At 34.9% G+C, this 23,570-nt stretch overlaps 1 protein-coding gene across 4 annotated transcripts in view; it reads left to right on the top strand.

Annotated features, from left to right (window-relative positions):
* HBS1L (HBS1 like translational GTPase) overlaps positions 1 to 23,570 on the top strand; it is an 87,027-nt gene that overhangs the window by 1,832 nt on the left and 61,625 nt on the right. For 2 of the 4 annotated variants that reach the window (XM_072824371.1, XM_072824380.1), the window contains exons 2-4: positions 2,224 to 2,289; positions 10,538 to 10,666; positions 11,367 to 11,561. In XM_072824371.1, the coding sequence (XP_072680472.1) occupies positions 2,224 to 2,289; positions 10,538 to 10,666; positions 11,367 to 11,561 (390 nt within the window). Of the gene's footprint in view, positions 1 to 2,223; positions 2,290 to 10,537; positions 10,667 to 11,366; positions 11,562 to 12,831; positions 15,023 to 23,570 lie in introns of those variants that run through there. The other 2 variants (XM_072824386.1, XM_072824396.1) reach the window with 2 other exon arrangements.

Raw genomic sequence — 23,570 nt, 5'->3', positions numbered from 1 at the left:
GTTCATTCCCATTTCCTGCTTATAGAAGTTCTGTTCATTTTAAGGATTCAGTTTCTTTTTTTTCTCAGCTGATATTTCCCCTTTCTATTATTTTCGAATAATAATTTGAAAATTCTCAAAAGTAATGTGACATTATTAGAGAGAGTATGTGCTTTAAACCTATTGGTTCCTCTTTTTAACTTTCACTTTGTTCTCTGTAATTTGGATAGTACTTTTGTACTTTACATGACTGTCTTTAGCTAATACTAAATTAGCTTCTAATTTAAAAGTATGGCATAGTCCATACTTCATTGTTATTTTTACTCTATTGTTCATTTCCTCCAGTAGCTGGTACAATGCTTTATGTGCAGTAAATACTGGAATTTTGTTGAGGAAAAGAGCCTCTTTACAAAGATATTAGGAATGAATTCTCTTCATCTTTTTATACTGTAGTACTGTTAGGGTCAATTTCAGTTGAAAAGCTGGCTTAGTAAAAATGTTTCTTGTCATATGAATATCTAAAAATAATATTTTGTAAATGGCTCCCCATTTATTTGCTAATATATTGTTTACTTGGGATTGTGATCCGATAATTTATTGATTCATACATTTTTTTTGTAAAAGATTTATTTATTTATGATAGATAGAGAGAGAGAGAGAGAGGCAGAGACACAGGAGGAGGGAGAAGCAGGCTCCATGCCGGGAGCCCGACGTGGGACTCGATCCCGGGACTCCAGGATCGTGCCCCGGGCCAAAGGCAGGCACCAAACCGCTGAGCCACCCAGGGATCCCCGATTCATACATGTTTTTATCCAGTAGTAAAATTTATCTAATTTCTCTTTGCTGTAAATATTTGGTCTCAGCCCTTGAACATGCTGTTCCTGCTATATAATACCCACAGAAACTATCCTTTGGAATTTGTTTAACTACTATATTCCAGAGAATCTTTCCCTAGCCACCCCACTCCCTGTTCTGTTTTTGATGTTCATATGTGTAATCCCAAATCACTGTTTTTCATGTCTCAAATACTTGTCATATAATTTTGTAATTGCTTGCATTCGTGTCTATGTTTCCTGTTAGATTTTAGATTCATAGAAATCTTGGAATGCACCTGTCATTCAGTGTTGTCCCTCAGATACATCTAGTAATCCCTGGCATAATCTATTTATCAAAAGAATAGATACATTTATGTAAATATATTTATCTTTCTTGTGCATTTTCATTTTAAATGGTCTCATTCATTAATTTATACTACAATGAGAACTAATTTAGTTCCAGTCATGGCTGGTAGTTGGCTAAGACAGAGGCTTTCCTGAAGGACCTTATAGTCTCATGGAATGAAGCAGATATAGTGCTTCGAAGACAATCAATTGGAGAAGTGTGCTAGAGAGTAAAAGTGGCAGCGGGGCTTGTCTCTTTACCAGAGTGGTCAGGGAAAGACGTATGCAAATAGATGACATAGAGTTGGAACCTTAATGAGGAAAATAAAAACAGCCTTAGGAAAATATGGGCAAACTACATATTCTAGTCAGTAGGAAAAAAAGTCCAGCTAGCATGATCAGAGAGCGTAAGAGAATTTAGGATAAGATGTTTTCTTTTCTTTTTTTAAAAATTTATTCATGAGAGACACAGAGGCAGAGACATAGGCAGAGAGAGAAGCAGGCTCCTTTTGGGAGCCTGATTCAGGACTCCATCCCAGGACCTCAGGATCACGACCTGAGCAAAGACAGACGCTCATCCACTGAGCCACCCAGGTGCCCCGATAAGTTGGTTTTTGTAGAAATTAACTAGCTCAACACGAAGAAAAACTTTTCATGATCTGCTCGTATATCCTGTACTAGTCCGTTGTATGGGAAATAAATGCTTTGGTCACAGAAGGCACTTGAAAAAAATGAATGGAAGACGTATTTCAGATTTTAATACTGGAGAGAGGATTCAAGTTTGTGGTCTTTGGTACTATCCTTTTTTGATCACATGCAATAAAAACTTGGAACAATTTTAATAAAACCCAACTAGCTTAAAAACTGAAGAACTACATATGCCTTGATGAATATAGAAAGTCGGTAAGTACCTACTTTGTGGGTAAAGTTTTTAGAATTTTTTGGAAAAGTAGACATTCCAAGTTGCCTTTAATTTTGAGGTACAATTTAATTTAATTTGGAGAGAAGTTAGATGCTTTCTTGTTAATAGCTAAGAATATAAAAAGAACTTGGGAAGAATTTATCTCTTGTGTTTTTATTTTAGATTTTGAAGATGATGATCTCTATGGCCAGTCTGTCGAGGATGATTATTGTATTTCGCCATCGACAGGTGACTTCTAAAAAATACTTTGATTTCCATTGTTTGGATGTTAAAAAATGTTAAGTATTATTGTCATTCTAGGATTAGTTCCATATAGTCTTATGTGTCCCATAAGACTATAATATTATGTAACATTTAAAAAGATATCGTTTTTAACCCTTAAAGGTATATAAAATCATTTCTTTATCCATGAATAGAATTATAAAGTTTTGATTTCATAATTTAGCTTAAAACAATTTGAAGAAAACTTTGAAAACTATGTTTTTTCCAATATTCTTTGTAATGTTTTTTCCAGTATTCTTTGTAACATGCAGTTAATCTAAATTGTACCGAGATGGTAATTTAGTCAATAACAAAAATCTAGGACTTCTGAAGGCCAGTAGCAATTAATGTTATATACTCAGGAAATCTCTTGAATTTTGGAAACATTGAGATGTTATGCATAGACTTCCCTTCATACAGTACTTCAGTTTATCTACCATTAAACAGCTTGCTAAATGAATCAAATATGTGTGGTTCAGTTCTCTGGAACCAGAGTGATTTAGAGTTCACATTCCTATAGGACTCTGCATCAGAGCTGCATCTCCTGTCTTACCTGCAGAAAGAGTTCTTCTTTGCCACTATATAAAGAAAACATGAACATTCGTATCTTCTTTTCAGCATAGAGTGTTTGACCAGACCATTTCTATAATTTTCCTAATAATATATTTGTCTTCAAACTTCAGCCTACTCTAGAAATAGTTGATTAAAATGCCCTCCTGGATTTTTACTATGCCACAAAGGGGTAAAATTAAATTCAGTTAGGTATAATAGAAATATAATTCACAAAACTCATTTTCTCCAAGTTTAAAGGCTTAATATAATTAACATTTGTATTGAAATCCACCTTGTCTTTAGTACTATATTGTTTATGGAGCTGTCCTATAGACCTGTGCCTGCTTTAATCTCACTTTTAGTCTCTGAAGACCAAATATGTCCCTTCTGACTTTACAGAATTCCTTTTAGTATATGTGCTGCTGAAGCGAGCACAAATTCCTTTTTCTTTATACAGCATAGGTGTTCCACAAGTTGTCTTAGCACCTCCTCTGTTCCTGCCATTGCTTATCCTGTGACTTGTTCCTCTGAAATGCATCTAGCTCTTCATTGGTACTCTCATCATTTAGCCGTAGTAATCAAGGCCTTTCCTTTCTTGTTCTAGTGTTACACTGTTACCAGTCAGGATCCTGTTAGGAGATAGAAATTGCACCGGTTATCAAGGAGGTGGTAACTTCAGGAAGCATACCTAGTTCTAGAGGAGCATATGGGTGAGGTTAGACCCTTGGAGGACTGGGACTTAAACCTGTGATAAGACGGTTATGCTTTGCTTCTGAAGTTCAGAAGAAGGACTGGTGAATGGGGACTCAGACCTCTGAGGAGAGGGACACTGCGTGGCTGGTAGTGGTATTGGTGAAAGGACCCTGTGAAGCTGGGATTCAGCCTTTTGAAGAGGGAATACTAGCTGGTTGGCTGGTCATGGTGTCTGAAGGATGTGGCTAGGGACACATGGAAGCTGGTTCTGGGAGTTTTGGACAAGCTCCTCACTGGTACTAATTGCTGTTATTGCAGCATGCAGTATTGCAGGGTCAAAGGGGGCTGGACAAGAAGCAAATAGGAAAGGAGCATGTGCCTTCCTCTCCTGCTCCCCCCCACCCCCCAAGATTTTATGTATTTATTTGTGAGAGACACAGAGAGAGAGGCAGAGACATAGGAAGAGGAAGGAGAAGCAGGCTCTAGGTAGAGAGCCTGATGCAGGACCCTATCCAGGGACTCTGGGATCACACCCTGAGCCAAAGGCAGATGCTCAACCTATCCAGGGACTCTGGGATCACACCCTGAGCCAAAGGCAGATGCTCAACCGCTGAGACACCCAGGCGTCCCCCTCCCCTGGCCTTCTGGTCTCCTTTTAGCATCTCCCCATTGGCTGATCCTAAAAGGGAGCCAGCTGTCGAAGAAATGAACTTCCTAGAGACTGCAACCCTAGCATCACAAGACAGAATAAAGAAGGCTGGGTTTGAAGATGAGAGATGGCTTAATAAGCATTCCTTATGTAGGGGTTCAAGGCCACATTTTGTAGGGATGAAGAATAAAAGAAATTTCATTTTTTCTAAGGAACCTCCCAGACACTTGCCATTTGCAGTTGTTAAAACAAAAACAAACAACTTCGTGGGTTAATCCTTTTGGGTTCTTGTAATAATCCTGTCACAGTTGGCTAGATGATAAAGTGATAGCTGGTAGCATTAACTTCATCACTCATATTGTAAGCTTCAGTAAAAAGCATGATATGTTCATGAAATAAGATAATGTGGGTGTGATAATTAGATTGGAGTTAAAAAAATCTCTTCTACATAGTAGAGACTGGATTGAAGGTGGTACACGAGTGAATATACATAGATTAGTTTGGAGATTATTATACTAATCTAGAGACGGGGATATATGAGGACAGCGTTCTCAAAATGTGGCCCATATACCATTAACGTCCCTTCAGAATTTATTAGCAAAATAATTCTTGGCCCTGTTCCAGAGTTAGAAACTCAGAGTGGGGCACAGCTTCTGTTTTAACAAGCCCTCTATGGTATGTTGATGATTGCTTTGAGAATCATTTGTTTAGGACAAAGGTGGTAGCATTAGATTTGGAGATAGATTCAAGAGATAATTATAGGAGTTGAGGTCTACAGGATTTGGAAGTTGTTTGAATCTGGCTTGCACAAGGGTGGGAACCTTTACAGAGGGAGAGACTACTGAAAGACATCTTAATCTTGCAGCTCAGCACATTGATTTATCTAGGCTTATCTGGATAAATCATGCTCATTAATCTTGGGTTAGGAATTGATAGTACACCAGGTCAGACATTCTATGGGTGATTTTCTGAGATTTACATTCATGGCCTCCCTTTCTTGAGCTCAGAGTTTATCCTTGTGTCTGTCATAGCTCTTGATGTGTGTCTTGTGGGTGGCTCATATTCAGTACAGTTTTATTCTTTGTACACTCCAAGAAATCGATGACATTATTGAAGCAGGAGATAAATGGTTAAATGGTTTTGAGTTTTTTCTGTGACAAACTGTATTTTTAATGAAAACACGTGGTTTTGGATTTTTAAGTTTTCAAAGCATGTATAAAATAGTAGTGATATTAAATCAGAAATGTTTCCTCTTTAGTGGTATAGTTTCCAAGTGATTTTCAGTAAAAAATGAATAGTTTTAGAAGAATCTTCTCTCTGTTCTTTTTTTTTTTTTAAGATTTATTTTTATTTATTTATGAGAGAGAGAGAGAGAGAGAGGCAGAGACACAGGCAGAGGGAGAAACAGGCTCCTTCCGGGAGCCCGACGCGGGACTCGATCCCGGGACTCCAGGATCGTGCCCTGGGCCAAAGGCAGGCGCGAAACCGCTGAGCCACCCAGGGATCCCTCTCTCTGTTCTTAAAGAAACAGCCAAAGTCATTGAAAAGATGATCATATTCATGGTCCTAATGAATTCTGATAATTGAGTGATTTTATCAGTGTATTAATTTTTTCTAAAATTCATCAGCACATATATTGTTTTGAACTCTGCTAAGCACAGTTTTTGTGATGGAAAGGTGATTTCTAAATGTTACAACTTTTTTCCCTTTGGAAAAATTGACTTTGATATTGAATATTGAACATATGTCAAAGAATTGGGGATGGCAAAAAGAACACATATATTACTTTATTTGGACAGATATGGGTTTTGTTTTGCCTACTATAATTAGAAGTGTTGAAAGATAAATTGAGGCATATTAAAATTTTTAATTTATTTGAAATCAAATGTTAGTTTGAGTCAGGCGGCTCCAAACTGGAAGTGGTTAGGAGTGTTCCACTGGAATGGAGCTGGGGCAAGGTTTTTTTTTTTTTTTTTTTTTTTAATATTTTATTTATTCATGAGAGACACAGAGAAAGAGGCAGACACATAGGCAAGGGAGAAGCAGGCTCCTCTCAGGAGCCTGATGTGGGACTTGATGGGACTCTGGGACCATGCCCTGAGTCCAAGGCAGAAGCTCAACCACTGAGCCACCCAGGTGCCCCTGGGATAAGGTTTTTATAGAAACGACAGGAAACAGGGCAGCCCCGGGGGCTCAGCGGCTTAGTGCTGCCTTTAGCTGGGGGCATGATCCTGGAGACCCGGGATCAAGTCCCACGTTGGGATCAAGTCCCACGTCGGGCTCCCTGCATGAAGCCTGCTTCTCCCTCTGCCTCTCTCTCTCTCTCTCTGTCTCTAATAAATAAAATCTTAAAAAATAAAAGGAAACAAAGCAGAGAAATTATTTGATTAATTCTAGTTTAAGGGTTGCATTATTTAGGAAAGCCTAGTTGGCTTTTTTTGGTTGTTCTTAATCCTGAGGCATTTACAGGAATTGACTCTGGCCTCATTTTCCTTTTTTTTTGGCCTCATTTTCCATTTGTTATCAAGGCATTGGAGGCACCTTGGTCAAAAGGCCTCCAATGATTACTTAAATGGTAGTAGTGACCTTATTCAGTTCATTCCAATTCAGAATTTTTATTGAGCATCAGTTAACGTGTAAGGAAAACCCTACTCTAATAAATTTATAAATTAGTATAAGGTAGCATGTTAAAAGTCCTCTTCAGATATGCCACAGCAGTATGGTGGGGGAAGCCATAGTCCTGTATGAAGGAGTCTGGGAAGGTACTTTGGAAGAGGGGGGATTGGACTGGTAATCTGGGAGGAAGACTGGCATCCTGGACAGAGAAAGACAGTAGTGCTTGAGCAGTGGCCTTTATGTGAGGCTCATTTGAGAACACTCACACTATAATGCAGTTGCAGTAGGAATGAGGACTGGGAAAGGAAGTAGGGGACAGACTTGGGAGGTGGTTTTTAATTGTAGGTGTGTTTTTTCTGCTTGTTGGAGGAATGTGAGTCAAGGGGCAGTATTTTCCTAAGGAAGCTGATGACTGCACAGAGTGGACCACAGCAGGGACTTGGAGGGCAGTGTTTCTGGATCTTCACTGCTGATGTTGGTCAGCTGGGAGTCATTTAAAAATATAGATTCCCTGCCCCATTTCCAGTATCACTGAATCAGAACCTCCAGAGGAAGAAGCCTGGATAGCTGTGTCATTAATGAGTACCTCTTACGTGATTTTTATTTTAAGGTTTTTAGAAAACATTTGGGGCAGTTGTAGGAGTTAGATTTTGAATTCTTTGAACTTTTATGTTTGTTAAAATGCCTTAAGTTTTAAAAGTCACCGTGGGTGTCCTGGTTTTTCAGAAAGCATTTCCATTAAAGTTTGTGAATTAATTTAGAAAAGAATAGCATTTTATATCTATCCTTTTTTCTTCATTGCTTTTTTATTGCTCTTTTATTGTATTTGTTGCCTTTTGGGCTCTCATTTCAGCTTCAAAGATTTGCACTGTTTTTCCCCCACTAGTAGTTACTTTCCCTGGGGAATTTGTCTACCCTCCATCCTGACCCACATCCCAGCAAATCCAGCCAACACTGCCTCTAAAATAGTGGCAGCAGTATAGGTTTCTGAGTTGGATTTGTGTGTGGATTGGTGGTAAGGAACCCCCATCCCCCCAGAAAAAAATAGCTCCTCTGGGGTTGAGCAGCAGCCTGAATAGTGACAACTTTCTTTTCCTTATCAATATATCCTAAGTGAAAATTGCTGAGAGATATTATCTGATTTTTTTTCCTCAAAAATTTATTTTTGATTTTTTCTTGGGGTTTTCCTCACAGGTGAAAGCTATGAGAGGAAGCTGAGGAAAGTATATTTGTTACTCTTAGGCTAAACTGAGTAGTTCATTTTAGCTAGGAAAAGAATTTGTAAATCAGGCACAAAGTGGCCCAGTTTACATTTTTTAGTACTATGTTTTATTAAATCTAAGATATCACAGAATGTAAGGGATATCGTTATTTTACGTACCACTTAAAGTAAAACTGTCAATCTAAGTATTACATAATGTTGAGGTGCCATTGATTGTAAGACAAGTCCTCATTCTGGGATTTTAACATGAAAATAGTGGTCATCTTAGAGTCTATAAATAAGATGTCTCTTCTGTTTAGCCATGCTGACTTTATATAATAGTGTTATATTCTCCTTGAACTAGAGGGGGATAAATAGGAAGATATATATACAATATAGTATGTGTATCCTTGAAAGACCTTATGGTCTTCAAAACTGTACACTGAAAATAACAGAACATCTGGGTAAAAAATAGGATCATGACAGATCACTCAACCTGTAAAGTATTAGCAAAAACAGTAATTATCTTAATAAAAATGCTTACACATTTAAGAAGATAGCTTAACTTCCTAATAAATATACCAGTAAATATAGGATTTTAAAAAATATATTAAAAAGCTTAATGAGAAAGAGTTGAACTAACGAGTGATGTTGCAAAGGCAAAATTCTCACAGATATTGGAGTGGCAAGCACTAAGCATACACAAAGCAAGACACACATCCTCCAACCTGAGCCAAGAGAGGAAGCATTGTGGATCTCTCCGGCAGTGCAGTACCATTATGGTAACAGTGTAATATTCTGTGGTGGGTGTTATTTTGTGCCTGCTGCTATTAGGTGATGATGCCAAACATTAAAGTGTTGGGGGGAAAAATATCTAAACCAAAGCAACTTGAATGTTGTTACACCCTTATCATTCTCTTTATCATTTGGTGTGAGTAGGTAAGTAAGCATGCCTGATAGCAGAATAGATTGAATTCTCTCGGCTGTTGTTGATCTCTCTTATTGGTTCTCCTTGCCAGAGATGTCTTCCACTTCCTCAGGTTTTCTGATGCTTTTACCTCATCTTTTCATAACTGTGCCAATCTTCAGTGATTACTTAATCTGTGCTTCTGTGGCACTTGTACTACTTTTTTGGCTTTTATTTAAAAGAAATTTATTTATTTATTTATTTTTTATTTGAGAAAGAGAGTGCGCACAAGGGGGGGAGGGGAGGGAGAACCAGGCTCCCTGCTGAGCAGGCTCCCTTCTCTCAAGCTCAATTCCAGGACCCTGGGATCATGACCTGAGAGAAGGCAGATGCTTAACCAACTGAGCCACCCAGGCGCCCCTCATTGGCTTTTAAAATACATCATTACATTTTTTTTTCTTTGCCTTTCCTATGCATCTCTAAGGCCATCGTTGGTTTATTCTATGAATAGAGAAGCGCTTATGCTACAGCCTTCTGGGTGTTACATATAAACCACAGTATTATCTAATATCTGTATGTGCATTATTTATATGCAGTAGCTATAAACCTTGAATTGTAGTTGGTTTCCCTTTCTTTCATAGATTATGCCTTAAAAACATGAACAGAAGTTAAATGTGTGAACAGTAAGCAGTAGACTTGAGTGCTATGCATGCTCTCTTCTAGAAAGCTACATAATATAAAATCCCTAGTAACAACTTGCCTGTAGAATACTGTAATAAAATTTCAATCTTTCTTGTTCTTTAATTTTCTTTCTCCACAATTGAGCACAATCTCTAGGAATTGAGTGCATTTAGCATCCAGCTGAGGTTAAAGAGTCACACTTTGGGCGTGGTGTCCATTTTCTCCTTTGCTTGCTTGTATTTTATGATATTCAGGCATATATTGGCACTTCAATATTTTGTCTGTCCTCCTTTTAATGAAATATACAATACCAGATATATATTGAGTGATGACAGTGCTATAGATTGGCACAGACTGATCTCTGAAAGTCAAAGTTAGGTATGTGACACTAGCATACAGTGTAGACAGTGTTTAAAAGTAGGAGTTGTTCAAAAGTTAAGGCCTGTGATTTTGGTCAACTGTTGGGTTCAGATAAAATTAGCAATTCTTGGAAAATGAAAATTAAATTGTTTTTAGTATTTTCTTAATTTATGCAAATAAGAATGTTTGGTTTGTGGTTTGAAATATTTGTTCCAAAGAAGAGAACATTTTGCATGAAGATGGAGTAATAGGCAGGGATGAGGAGTTTGGAAACACAATGTTTGAAAACTCTGGAGATTTTGGAGATAGGAAGAACGAAGGATGATGATAGCAAGAGGCCAGTTGAGCAGTTGCTAAGGACATCTGGGCAGGATTTAGGGTTTGGTATGTTTTGTCTTCGTTTGTTTTTGTTTTTATCCATTTATAGAATGTAGGTAAATAGCCATAGGTGGTAGGTCAGAATATTTAATTTTTATTTTAATTTTTATGGGGAAAAAAAGAAAACTTACTGGGAAGTGGCTGTGCTACAGCATTCTTCCATCATTTTCTCTTCTAGCTGCTCAGTTTATTTACTCGCAGCGCGACAAACCTTCTCTTGTTGAGCCTGTAGAAGAATACGATTACGAAGGCCTGAAAGAGTCCTCCAGTTCTCTTTTGAACCATCAGCTGAGTGGAATTGATCAAGGTATAGTAAAAAGTAGTTTATCTGTGCTTCATGTCAGAAAATGATTGATAATTAATATACTAGAATTTACCAGATTTATTGTAATTGTTCATAGTAGTGATTGTGGGTAGGAATGGTACAAATGTCTCTTGTATACTCAAGGGAAATTTACATTTTATTTTATTTCATTTATTTATTTTTAAAGATTTGTTTTTTCATGAGAGACAGAGAGAGAGAGAGAGAGGCAGAGGGAAAAGCAGGCTCCCTATGAGGAGTCTGATGTGGGACTTGATCCCAGGACTCCGGGACCATGCCCTGAGCCAAAGGCAGATGTTCAACCACTGAGCCACGCGGGCATCCCAGATATTTACATTTTATTAAGTATATTTTGTGTGTAGTGTATGGCTAATTGTATGGTTGAAAAATTGGTTGTGTGGCTATTATTTAGTAACTGGAATTTTTGACTGACATCTTTATTTCATCTCCTTAGGAGAGAAACTTCAGTGATTTGTTTTCTCTCAGCAATATTCATTGTTTCATGAGCTCTAATCGGGAAAGATAGGTATATTGTGGATAAAAATATCATTATAAATAATTTTTGCCAGGAAAAGAGGAAAGTTGAACATCCTAAATATAGTTTCAGATCTTTTGTTGTTGTTTTGAAGATTGAGGGTTCTTTCATGGCACCATTTAGTATGGCTTTTAATTATTTCTGTTCTAGCTCGTCTTTATTCATGCCTTGATCACATGAGAGAGGTACTTGGAGATGCTGTGCCAGATGACACTTTGATTGATGCAGTTCTGAAGAACAAGTTTGATGTGCAGAAGGCTCTGGCAGTGGTTCTGGAACAAGAGAAAATGCAGAATTGGAAGGTCAAGAGTGAGGGAGAAATATCTTCAGGGAAGATAGCAAAAGGTATGTTTTAGAACTTGTTCTCTTTTAGTTTTACAGTTAATGCTTTAAAAGAGGCTTTGATTTGATTTGGCTGTTTAGAAAAATGGGCAGAAAATTGTGCATGTTAAAATAATCCTGATTATCATCACTTGATTTTCCCATTTGTGAACTTTTAAGCTGAGTGCTGTGTTCTCTTCTTTTTGTGAAAGCTTGTTTTTTGATTATTTCTCTGCTCTTTTTGGTAACTAGCAGAATATAGGGGAAATAAAGTCAGATAAAAACAAGAGGACATTTGTTGCTTCTTGTCAGTAGCTTAGAGAGCTTTTTGATTATTATTTTTTTTTTTTACTCTAATGGGTTAGGAGATGGAAATTAATAGCCAGTTTATTACAAAAATGCCATTATATTTTCAGCATTTATAGTAAATGTATTAGTTTTATTTAAATATCATATGTATCATAATTACACTACTTTTGCATTTCAAAGCCAAATCTTTAATTTTAAATTTATAGAATTTGGGGTTAAATTTCAAATTTAATTGACATAAGAAGGGAACTGAGGTATCTTTATAATAATTGGTATGGTATCTGTCAGTAGGAGCATGATGATTTATCAAATGGGTTATTTCCTGTAACCTGAGGACTGGATTTTTTTTTACCACAACAAAGTTGTATGCAGTCTTTTACCATGAAATAAGGGTGGTGTTTTATTTTCTATTTAAATTTAAAAAGTTTTGAAAAAAAATGAATAAGAGTTTTGATGGGGAAGCACTTGTAACTGACTGTATGAAAATGAGTCTGTAATATTTTATCTTTACTAATAATAGTTTATCCCAGAAATTATAGAATATTATTTGCTTGTTTTTAATACATTAAAAATACAGGAGAAGATGAACTAGTTCTTTTCATTGGTTTTTTAGACATTTTGAATTTGAGACAATGCTGATGATAATTTCAATATGTTAAAACCTTACATTATAAAATTTGTGAAAATTAGAATATTGACTGACTTGGTACTTATATTTGTATATATCAGTGAACAAAGTATGAAGGTCACTTTAAAAAAGCTAAGGTGGTAAAAGGAAGGTAAAATTCCTTTATTAATTGTTTTTTTTAGAGTGTTCACTTTTTATTAAGTAATGATCAAATATTTGATCACTTTATTCATGTTATAGTCAAAAGAAACATTTAGTAATTAAATGCCTCATTTCATGTTTCCTTTTGGTTGCTGTGACTGTCTTCTGCATATGTCAACCTATTCATCTGAAAATTAATGGCTTTTGTAAGGTAAGGAGTCTTATTATCTTCCTCTCAAGTCTCAGCTGATAATGTTCAAAGCTCTTGTCCTCAATCCACAAACCACTTGGATTGTAGTAGCAAACCCTTTGATTTTTCTGGCTCATTGGCAAAATCTGGATTATATCATAATTCCTCAGTTGTACCAAGTCACTATTTACTCCATAAAAAAAAGAAACTTGACAGACCTAAAAGTGAAAAGAAACTAGAATCATGTAAGTTAACAAAAGAGCTGTCACTAGCTGACCTAATTGATGATATGCCAAGAGATTCTTGTAAAAGTCAACCATCAGTCAAATTATCATCCACAGATGGCCTGGAAAGTCTATTTTCAAAGAATCTAGGTGCTAATATGTTAAGACCTCATGAATCTGAATATGTATCCAAAGATGATTCTTCATTCAAAGAAATACCAGATTTAAAATCCTTAATGATAAAGAACATAACATCTAATAGCTCTTTTTGTATTCAGAATAATTCCCTACCTGATTTGCAAAACATTCCAGTACAAAACAGCATAGGAAATTTAAATAATCCTTTGCTCTTAACTAGCTCATTGGAAAATATGGCTCATGATCATTTAAATGCTAGTGAAATGACTGAAGTTGGAAGTGTTTCTTCAGTTGAACAAAGTGCCAAAAATTACCTTTTAAAAAATGACAGTTTGCAGTTTTCCCAGTCTGAAAGTCCATCCCTAGCTGAACTGTTTCAGGAACACAAAGAAAATAATCCAAGCCAGTGCTTTACGTTATCTGATCTTTGTAGCCAGTCATCTGCTGGTTTTACAGATCTAAGTTTGGAATCCTTTACCCTGTCGCAGCTAGGAAACCGATATCCATCTTCAACTGGAATATCAGAATTAACAGGATCTCTGTCATCTTTGGCATTTTGTAAAGCTTCTCCTACAAGAGACCTTGAGGATTTGTCACTTTCTGATTTGATTGCAGAAACAATTGAAATAGACAACTCTCAGATTAAGAAGGATTCCTTTAATCTCACTTTATCTGAAATGAGGTCACCTGGAATAGATTCAAATATTGATCTTAGTGTCCTTATAAAAACCCCTAATTTTGGTCCAAAACATGCGGTAGACCAATCAGTTGCTCCAACATCAGGAACAAAAGTTTTAAGTTCAAAGTTAGGGAAAAATTTCAATTTTGCTAAGGATTACAAGAAAACCAATAAAGGCCCTTTGACTAGGAAACCACCTTTTTCTCTCTCTTGGACCAAGGCCCTTGCTGCTAGACCTTCAGCTTTTGCTTCAACACTGTGTCTTCGTTATCCACTGAAAAGCTACAGACGACGCACCCTTGACCTATATAAGACTTTTCTTTATAGTAGACAAGTTCAAGACATAAAGGACAAAGAAATAAGTCCTCTTATAGCAATAACACCATTTGACTTCAAATCAGCATCTCCTGATGACATTGTAAAAGCTAGTCAAAAGAAAGCTTTCACTAGAGAATAGTAACAAAAGGAAAACTTGATCACTGTTGTAGAGCTTTTGTTTTAAATAATTTAAAATCTTTATAGGGTTACTTTATATTATGGGATTCAAGTTGTGATTTTTATATTAAAATTGTCTTAAGTCAGTTGATAGCTTCAGTTGATATGTATTTTTGCACTGAATTTTTTTTTTTTACTGTATCTTTTAGTGATAATTGGCTTTATTTAAGTTGATAGCTTAAAATGGGTGTATGTTTACAGAGTGCGTATGGAAACTTGATATTGTGAAATCAAACCTTTCAGATGTTTTTGTTTGAAGCATTCAACTTTAAGTTTTTACAATGAGACATTTTCTTTTTAAAGTATTTTTGTGCTTTGCTCTTAAATGAAAATGCCACTTGGGATTATTATAGTTTAGTGATGAAGATTTCTCCTGTGATTTGTGGCATAGCATAGGTGAGATGTAATTCTATTTTAAAATATTAGTGATATCATTCCCATTCATTATTTTTCTGTAGGTGGGTACTTAAAAGTTTTCTAATAGAAAATTTTAAAATTCCTGACTTTTAAGAATACTGTGGAGATTGTTGAAATACACTTTTGATGATAATAAAATGAAAATCCTTTAGGGGGCCATGTACATACTGAAGTTGGATTAATACATAAATTATTTTTATACATTTTAAAAACCCTTTGTCCTAAATGCATACTTTAAAATAAATATATAGAAAGTGTTTTCAAGTATGGTTGCATGTTGTTTGAATAGATAGATTTATCGGATCTCTCACCCTTTTTTTGTTACTGGAAATAATGAAATGTGGAGTTTTCCTCTTTGACACTGATAGCTGTATGTGCTATATTGACAAAATTTCGGCAATGGTAGACCAAATAAGAGCTCTTCTGGTCATTAGAAACAAGTATGTAATTTATCCCTTAAAGCAGTGGTCCTCTACTAACAGAATCACTGGGGGAGTTTTTTCAAAACACAGATACTGTGGCTTCACTCTAGACATGATGAATCAGTCTCTGAGGGATGACATTTGGGATTGTGTATTTTTAAAATAGTCCCCAGGTGATTTTGGTGTGCTACTTTTACTTGAGAGCCACTGCTCTAGGGTAAGAAATGAGTAGAATGAGAGGAATTACTAATGGTAACAATGTGAATTTATACTTCATAGTTTCTAGTAGTCAGGAATACTAAGGAAAACTGCCCATTAGGAATGATAGTCTTTTGCATAAGAGGATGCTGATACTGTATTATTAGTATTTCTTTTTATTATTATTATTATTAGTATTAGTATTTCTTGCAGGAAAAAAATAATATCTAAAATGTTACTTCTTAATGAAATTGAAATAGCTGACCTTTTCCCAGTAAGGTAGTATTTTTCTCTGACAGCTACTTCTCTATGCTTTTGATAATTTTTTTTTTTGTATTTCTCATTTCAGTTTATTCTCAGAATGACATTCCAATATTTTTAGCTGTGTTTGATTTTTTTATATCCAGTGTTTTGGTGGGAACACTTAAGCTAGAATTAATGTCGTTGTTCTTGACCAAACGCTTTTTTGGTGATGTCTTCAGGTTTTGTTTTTAATGGCATGCCTCAATGCACAGCGTACAGATGCTTAGGAGATCATACAAATCATGTTACATTTTATGGTCAGTTTTAGAATTTGAATTAGTATATATGACTCTTGAACTGGATTTATTTATGGGCAGTCTCCAACTTAGAAGTGAATTGTATTCTATGAGTTTGTTTGGAACTGACAATAATTGCAGATAGATGAAATGCTACGCAAGTGATCTGCTTTGCACATGAATCCACAAATACATATTTAACTCATACTGAAGTTGAACAGTGGTACTATTATTTTTTACCTTTTATAACAGATTTTCAAGTGGAAATAGAATACTTTTAAGCCATATAGTAGATCTTGTAGAGTGAACTAGGTCTCCTTTTGTTGACTTATTAGGATTATAACTACCACTTATAAGATTATTTCTTTTTTTTTTTTTATAAGATTATTTCTTGAGGAGGAAAATCTGTATTGCAGAATGATAGGGAAGGCAGTAATTTTTAAATAGGTTTCCCTCTTTCCCTTGTCATGGCTACTAGTCTGTCAGGTACATACATGATATGGCCTTGTTGACTAATGAAGTGTCACAGTCTCTTAGATTCAGAGAGTGGAACCAAGAAGGCTGCTTGCCCCTCCCACCTTTGGCCTTTGACCATTGATAAAGAGACCAGTGCCTGTTTATGGATATACTGCGAGTGATGATTGTTTGCACTAAGTGCATATTCTGCATTGACTACTGGTTTTTGATTGACTTTCGTGTGTCTTGGTAGCTAAGGTATGCTAAGAGTTTTGGTTTATTTTCTAATTCCAGTATCAGTTTTGTGATGCAAGGCCATGTTTATTTGCATTATTATCAGGTACATTAATATTTTTCTTTAGGAATATAAATGATATTATAATATTCTAAGTGATACAAAATACAAGACATTTAAAATTACTATTTTTGCTCACTTATTTTTGGTCTTTAAGTGATCTAATGTCCACGGATGTTTTGTCCTTTTGTATTCTAAAGTCTTTGGTTGTCTCCTTAGGTTATAGTTCTTCTTTCCATTAATTGCTCAGAACTAGGGTACATGACACTTTGCTTAACTTTTCTTTCTTTTTTTGTTTTACCTTTTTCCTACTTCCAGTTTAATAACTAGCATTCTAACCTCTTTTCCTCCTTTTGGCTTTGAATCCTCCTTTCTTGAACTTTTCTTTTACCCTTTTTCCTTCTCATATAAGTAGTAATAAATATTCCCAGTGTGTTACATGTCATGGTTAGTATTCAGTGGCAGGTCATGCAACTGATTGTCACACCAGAGGTAAAACTAGTACAGTGCTTTTCTTTGTATGTAAAAGGAAGCACTGTTAAGATAAACACAGTTAAGAGGAAAGTAATGGGTTCTTACATGATTATTTACCTTTTAAGTTGACCCAAAATTTATATATGGACCATTACAAATAAACAAGTACACAGTTATACACTGAGGAAGAACTATGTATCAGTAAGCGTTTTGTGTTCCTACAAGTATATATTTGGTTATAGAGTCATTCTTGTAGTAACCTAAAATTATATTTTTGTTACTTATATAAACAAAGAGAATGTTGACCAGATAGGGAATAGTTGATAGTATTCCTTACAAGTTTTCTTTTAGGCTTACTATATGCAGCTGTACATTGTATTTTTAATTTTTAGGGTGTAAAAGACTTGTCATTTTGAGTGTGTATATACATTTTTGTAAAAGCTACATTGAAATAAATTATAATTTGAGATTCTCTTAAACCAAATAAGAAAACGTCACAGTTTATCCATAGGGATTTTTTTTAGATAAGCTTGATCCTTCAGGACGGAATTTTAATAATTTATACTGAAGGTACCTGTTTTTTATGTTTCTGTAAACAAATTAAAAAAACAAAAAGAACTATCTAGCTGTAAAGAATTTCTTCTAAGATATTTGTCACTCAGAATTCTGGCTTTCCAAAAGACAAAATTTTATATATGTTTACCATGGAGGACTTAACATACCCTGCTCATGGGGGGACCATTTTAAACAGCAAAATTAACAACTAAAATCAGCATGAAAAATGTGACACTAACTAGATCATGAAAAGGGTAATTGTTTATGGTGTGAGAGCTGAAACACAAAGGCAAAGTATCACCTTTTGACCTCAGTGCGGAATGCATGTTGGGTGACTCAAATTTTTTGCTTCTCTGCACTTGTCTGGGAATGATTGCAAAAGTGCTACATGTAAGGATTTTGGGGTTACTAATAAATTTTAATGAATAGGTGAATTTGCATATATGGAAACCATGAGTAATAAGGATGGATTATACATTTTTTGACCCACTGTTCTCCATCCTTCTTGATACTTTACCTCCTAAAGGCCATTAGTTTGGGGCCGAATTACTGGAACTTTACTTCTTGGTTTATTTCTCCCAAAACACTTTACACATTACAGCCAGCGTAACTTTTTCAAATTTAGCTCTAATTTTCTGTCCTCTGTAGAAACATTTTAAATTATTTTATAATTTAATTATAAATATTTGTAGATAATATATATAAATATAAATAATATATTTATTCCTTTTAGGAACTGGTTTCTGTTCATGTGCACCCCTCCTCCCAATCCACCCAAGAACAAACCTACCTGAGTTGTTTCTGCTTCCTTTTGGCGCTTTGCCCCTATCACCACTCCCGTTTCTCCCCTTGCTGATCTTGTTTCAGATTGTAGTTTATATATCACTCCCAGTCCTGGGGTAGGGGAACCTTTATATGCATCCTAGTTCACTGTATTCTTTTTATTACCATTCCATGTAAAATTACAACCTCCCTCCTCGACACATACAGCTATTTCCCCTTGCAACGCTGTTTTATTGTTCTTCATAGCACTTAACATCATCTGACATTGTGTGTAACACAGTTATTTTGTTGTTACCTGTCTCTCTACTGATCCCCAAGCCCCCCCTCCCGCCCGCCCCATGCATTCTCCATGAGTGCAGGGATTTTATGTGTTTACTGCTGTCTCCTCAGAATATGTCTCGCTCATAAATGTAGGAAAGGGTTTAAAGTAGAAGATGAGTCTCACTCTTACTACAGTCCCACATTCTTATTCTCTACAGGAAGCTGTAAATAAATCTGTAAACAAATCGCTTTTGTATTATTCTTCTAGAAACTTTACTGGCATATTACATATGTGAACCTACATGTATATCTTTAGACAAATGGGAAGATATATAACACTTCTATATTTGTGTCATTTACCAAGGCATTTTGCAGATCTTTCCTTACCATGTACATAGAGATCAATCTCATTCTTTTCAAAGCTGTGTAGAATTCCATAATAGGATTGTACATTAAATAGCCCTTGTCGATAATCATTTTAAGTGTTTTCAGCTGCTGTTACTAATGACCCCAAAGTGAACATTCTACATTTTTATACGTTGAATTTCTAAGCCAAAAAATAAGTACTTTAAATTTTTGATAGATACTACCTATTGTCTTTAACAGAGGTTGTACTTATTTTTTTCTTAAAAGTTTGTGTTTCTTTCCAGATTCTTATAGATACAGTTATTACTCATTTTTGGTATTACACCAACCTGATAATTAGAAAATATTTTTTTTCATTTATTTGTGTCTTTAATAGAGTGAAGCTAACTGCTTTCTCATATATTTAAATCTATTTGTATTTCTTTTCTTTTTTTTTTTTTTTGGAGCTATCTATTCTTAATCTTTGCCCATTTTTCTGCTGGTTATCTTTCAAATACTTGTGATTCCCAACTTGTTTTTATAGGACAAAATTTAATTTTAATACATTCAAATGTATCAATCTTTTAAAGGTTTTTGTTGGAAAGTTCTGTTTGGCTACAAGTTACAAAAAATTATTCATTTTTTCTAATACATTTGACAGATTTTTCTTTTTCTTTTTCTTTTTCTTTTTCTCTTTTTCTTTTTTTTTTTTTTTAAACACCTTTGAATCTTTGATCCAGCTGCCATTTCCAAGATGGAAATCCAGTTTCTTCCCCATCTTTTGTCTTTCCAACAGCTGGATTTGTAATGGTACCTTTTGTTGAATTACATATCCCTTTTCTTTTTTAACCTGATTTGAACTTCTGTCTTTGACATGCACTAAGGTCTTCTCTATGTCTTAATTTTGGGATTCTGTATTGTTCCCTTTCTTTGTCTTGTTTTGTGCCAGTACCAAATTTTTAATTACTGTAGCAATTATTACACAATTTTAATTATGTGGTAGGATATCTTATTTTTTCTTTCCTTTTTCATAAATTTTTGTGAGTTATCTCACTTGGAAACAGCTTGTCAAATTTTCTGAAAATCCAGTTATAATTTTAATTGAGATATTTAATGTTAGAATCTTTTTGGAGAAAATATTCTGTCTTTATAGATGGCAAAAGACTTTAAACATTACATTATTAAACATTAAATTTTAATAGATTTTCTAGTACACTTGTAATATTGAAACCATCCTAGTTAGTCATGGTAGCTTGTTCTTTTACTATGATGGATTTTATTCACTAATATTTTATTCAGGATTATGCTTGCTAGTCATAAGTTTAACTTACAGTTGTGTGTATGTATGTGTGTTCATTTGGGTTTTGGATTTCTTTTTATGATGGTTTTCTAGAGAATTTAGAGTTTTTCTTTATCCTTGAGTAATTTAAAGAGCATTGAAACTATTCCTTTCATCAGAGGATTTATCTTTCTCAATATTCTAGGGTCAGTTTGAATGTTTTGTTTTTCTTAGAAAACCATCTTCATTCAGACTGACAAATGTATTCGTTTAGCATTATAGCAAACATTGTCTTTTTTTAAAAAAAATTCTTTTATATGCAGTTACATCTCCATTCTTATTTATTTATTTTTGGTAGTTTTATTTATTTAAGTAGTCTCTACACCCCACATAGGGCCCAAATTTATGTCCTCAAGATTCAGTTGCATGCTTTTCCGACTGAGCCAGCCAGATATCCCAATCTCTATTCTTATTATAAATATTGTTTTCTCCCTTCTATTTTCTTCTCCCCCTCTGCCAGTTTTTTTTTTTTTCACGTGGTTTCTTTTAATTATCTTTGTTTTAGTCCCCAAAGATTGGCTCCTAGATTAAAAATTCACTCTATTAGTATGTTTTCATTGGTTTGCAAGTTTATCTCTTTATTACCTAATCTGTTTTCCATTCTTTTTCCTACCTTTGTGAATGGAACTTAAATGCATTTTTATTTCTTTACCTTAGAAGTTAATTTTAATTTATGAGATCGTGAACACAGAAAAATTCAGAAAATAATATAACAGTCACTCATGGATTCACAGATCTCTCTCTGTTTTAAGACATACATTATTAGATAGGAGCCCTAGCGCCACCCTTTCCTCAGACCTCCCTACTACCTTGTAGTAGGTATGCATTGTTCACATTCTGTCTCTTTTTCTTAGGTCTCTGTAATTATTTTTTTCCTGTGGATACTGCATTTACTATGGCTCATAGGTGTTCTTTTAGAATTATTGTTACTTTCTGGGTTCTTTTAGAGCTACTGTTATTTTCTGGATAATTCATAGTTTTGATTTTGATTTCTTTTTTAAACCAAGAACCTGAAAGAATTTTAAAATCTCCAGGTTATTGTGGGAGTTTGTTATTTTTATTATGATTACTGGTCTCATTGTTCCAAAGAATGTGGTCTGTGCCCTTACTTACTGAAATTTATTGAGGTTTTTCTTTGAGTCTCAGTGTAGTTTTAGAATGGTTTCATAGGCACTTGTCAAGAGTATGAATTCTGTCTGAAGAATACAAAATGTGATATGTTTCTGTTGGTTACTTTTTTGGGTTACATTTTATTTTATTTTATTTATTTTTTAAAAATATTTTATTTATTTATTTGGGAGAGAGAGCAGGAATGGTGGGAAGGGGCAGAGGGAGATGTAAAGGGAGAACCAGATACCTCACCAAGCAGGGAGCCCTAGGAGAGGCTCCATCTCCGTATCCTGAGGTCAGGACCTGAGCCAAAGGCAGACACTTAACTAACTGAACCACCCAGGCGCCCCTTGTTGGTTACTTTTTAAATTGTTACGGGTTTGGTATTCTTACTTAAATTCTGTTTCCTTAATTGTTGGTTATAGGCTGAGAGAGAGGTAAGTTAAAATATAATAATAGTCTTGCATTTTATTTCATCTTACTACTTACAGGTTTTACCTTTTGTTTGGTAAAGATATATGATCTTTCTGTGGATTTAAAGTTTTCTTTAAAGTTCCTCTATGATTTGTTTTATGCTTTTTGACTTAAATTCAATTTGCTCAATGCCATGCTTGCTGCTCTAAGTTTTATTTGTCCATCCTTTTGCTTTCATTGTTTTAAATCACTTTGGTTTACTTGTGCCTCCTGTAGATGTGTATAATTGTGTTTGTCAGCAGCTGTTTTAATAGATTAGTTTTTTTCATTTTTTGGGAATGATAGGATAGATAGAATGCCTTCTGTGATAGGCAGTGTATATTTTGACTTGGCATGTACTCTTTGATAACTTGAAGATTTGTCCTATCATTGTAGCATAACACTTTAACTTTTTTTTTTTTTTTAAACTTTTTATTTATTTATGATAGTCACAGAGAGAGAGAGAGAGAGAGAGAGGCAGAGACACAGGCAGAGGGAGGAGCAGGCTCCATGCACCGGGAGCCCGATGTGGGATTCGATCCCGGGTCTCCAGGATCGCGCCCTGGGCCAAAGACAGGCGCTAAACCACTGCGCCACCTAGGGATCCCCAACACTTTAACTTTTTAAAGTAAAATTTAATTTACCAGCCCTAAAAGGTATGTGTTGATCTCATTATGAAAGTTAAGAAATTAATTTATATTTCACCTTCTATTTCTCATAAATTCTGTTGATATTTAAAATTCTTATTTATATCTTTTATACTATCTTTAAAAATTCTTATTTATATCTTTTATACTATCTTTAAATGTCTGTTAACTGTATTGTTAACTTTAAACAATTATTTAAGGAGTCCTGGATTTAAAAGTTCATCTCAGCAAAGTTACAATTTCTCATATTTGCCCCCTTTTCTCTTTTAGTCCTGTATTTTTAGTCATATTATATATTGCCAAGATTTATAGTATTTTTGTTTTATTCTATATTCAAAGCTTCCTTTGTTTCAAACCAACCATAATTATTTTAAAATAGATTTCTCATGATTAAGTTCCTATTTTTGTCTCCTATGACTTTGACATTGGGCTTAACAGCTCACCTTCCCTTCCTTGCAAAAATATATGTATGCGAAATATTTCCCAAATTTTTGAATATTTGAAAGTGATTCTGTGGCCTATATTTGCATGACAAATCGACAAATGATGGTTTTAGGTCCCTCTTTCTTTTGTGGAGGGCTTTTCAGACATTGCTGCACCATTTTCTAGTACTGTATGTTGCTAGCTAGTCTGATTCTGCTGCTTTTAGTTTGGCTTTTATTTCTCTAGTATTTTCCCTCCCTCTGTATTTCTGAGTTCTCCATGCTTGCTTTCCAACTTTTTCTCCTGTTGTTTTTATCATCTTCTCCCCATCCCGAAATATGTGTCTGGGTGGGGAGGTGGGGGTATGGGATATTTCAAAACTAGATATTTTTCCTTAGAGCACTTTATCAGATTAAACTACCCCTTTTTCAAATGTAAAACTAGACTGGTTTGATAGACTCATGAATAAGACAGACCTTGTACCAAAGATTTAAATGCTTAGGTGTAATGAT

The sequence above is a fragment of the Canis lupus genome, chromosome 1 (genome assembly GCF_048164855.1).
Source record: "Canis lupus baileyi chromosome 1, mCanLup2.hap1, whole genome shotgun sequence".
Classification (NCBI taxonomy): Eukaryota; Metazoa; Chordata; class Mammalia; order Carnivora; family Canidae; genus Canis; species Canis lupus.
This window is presented reverse-complemented; position numbering and strand designations above follow the sequence as displayed.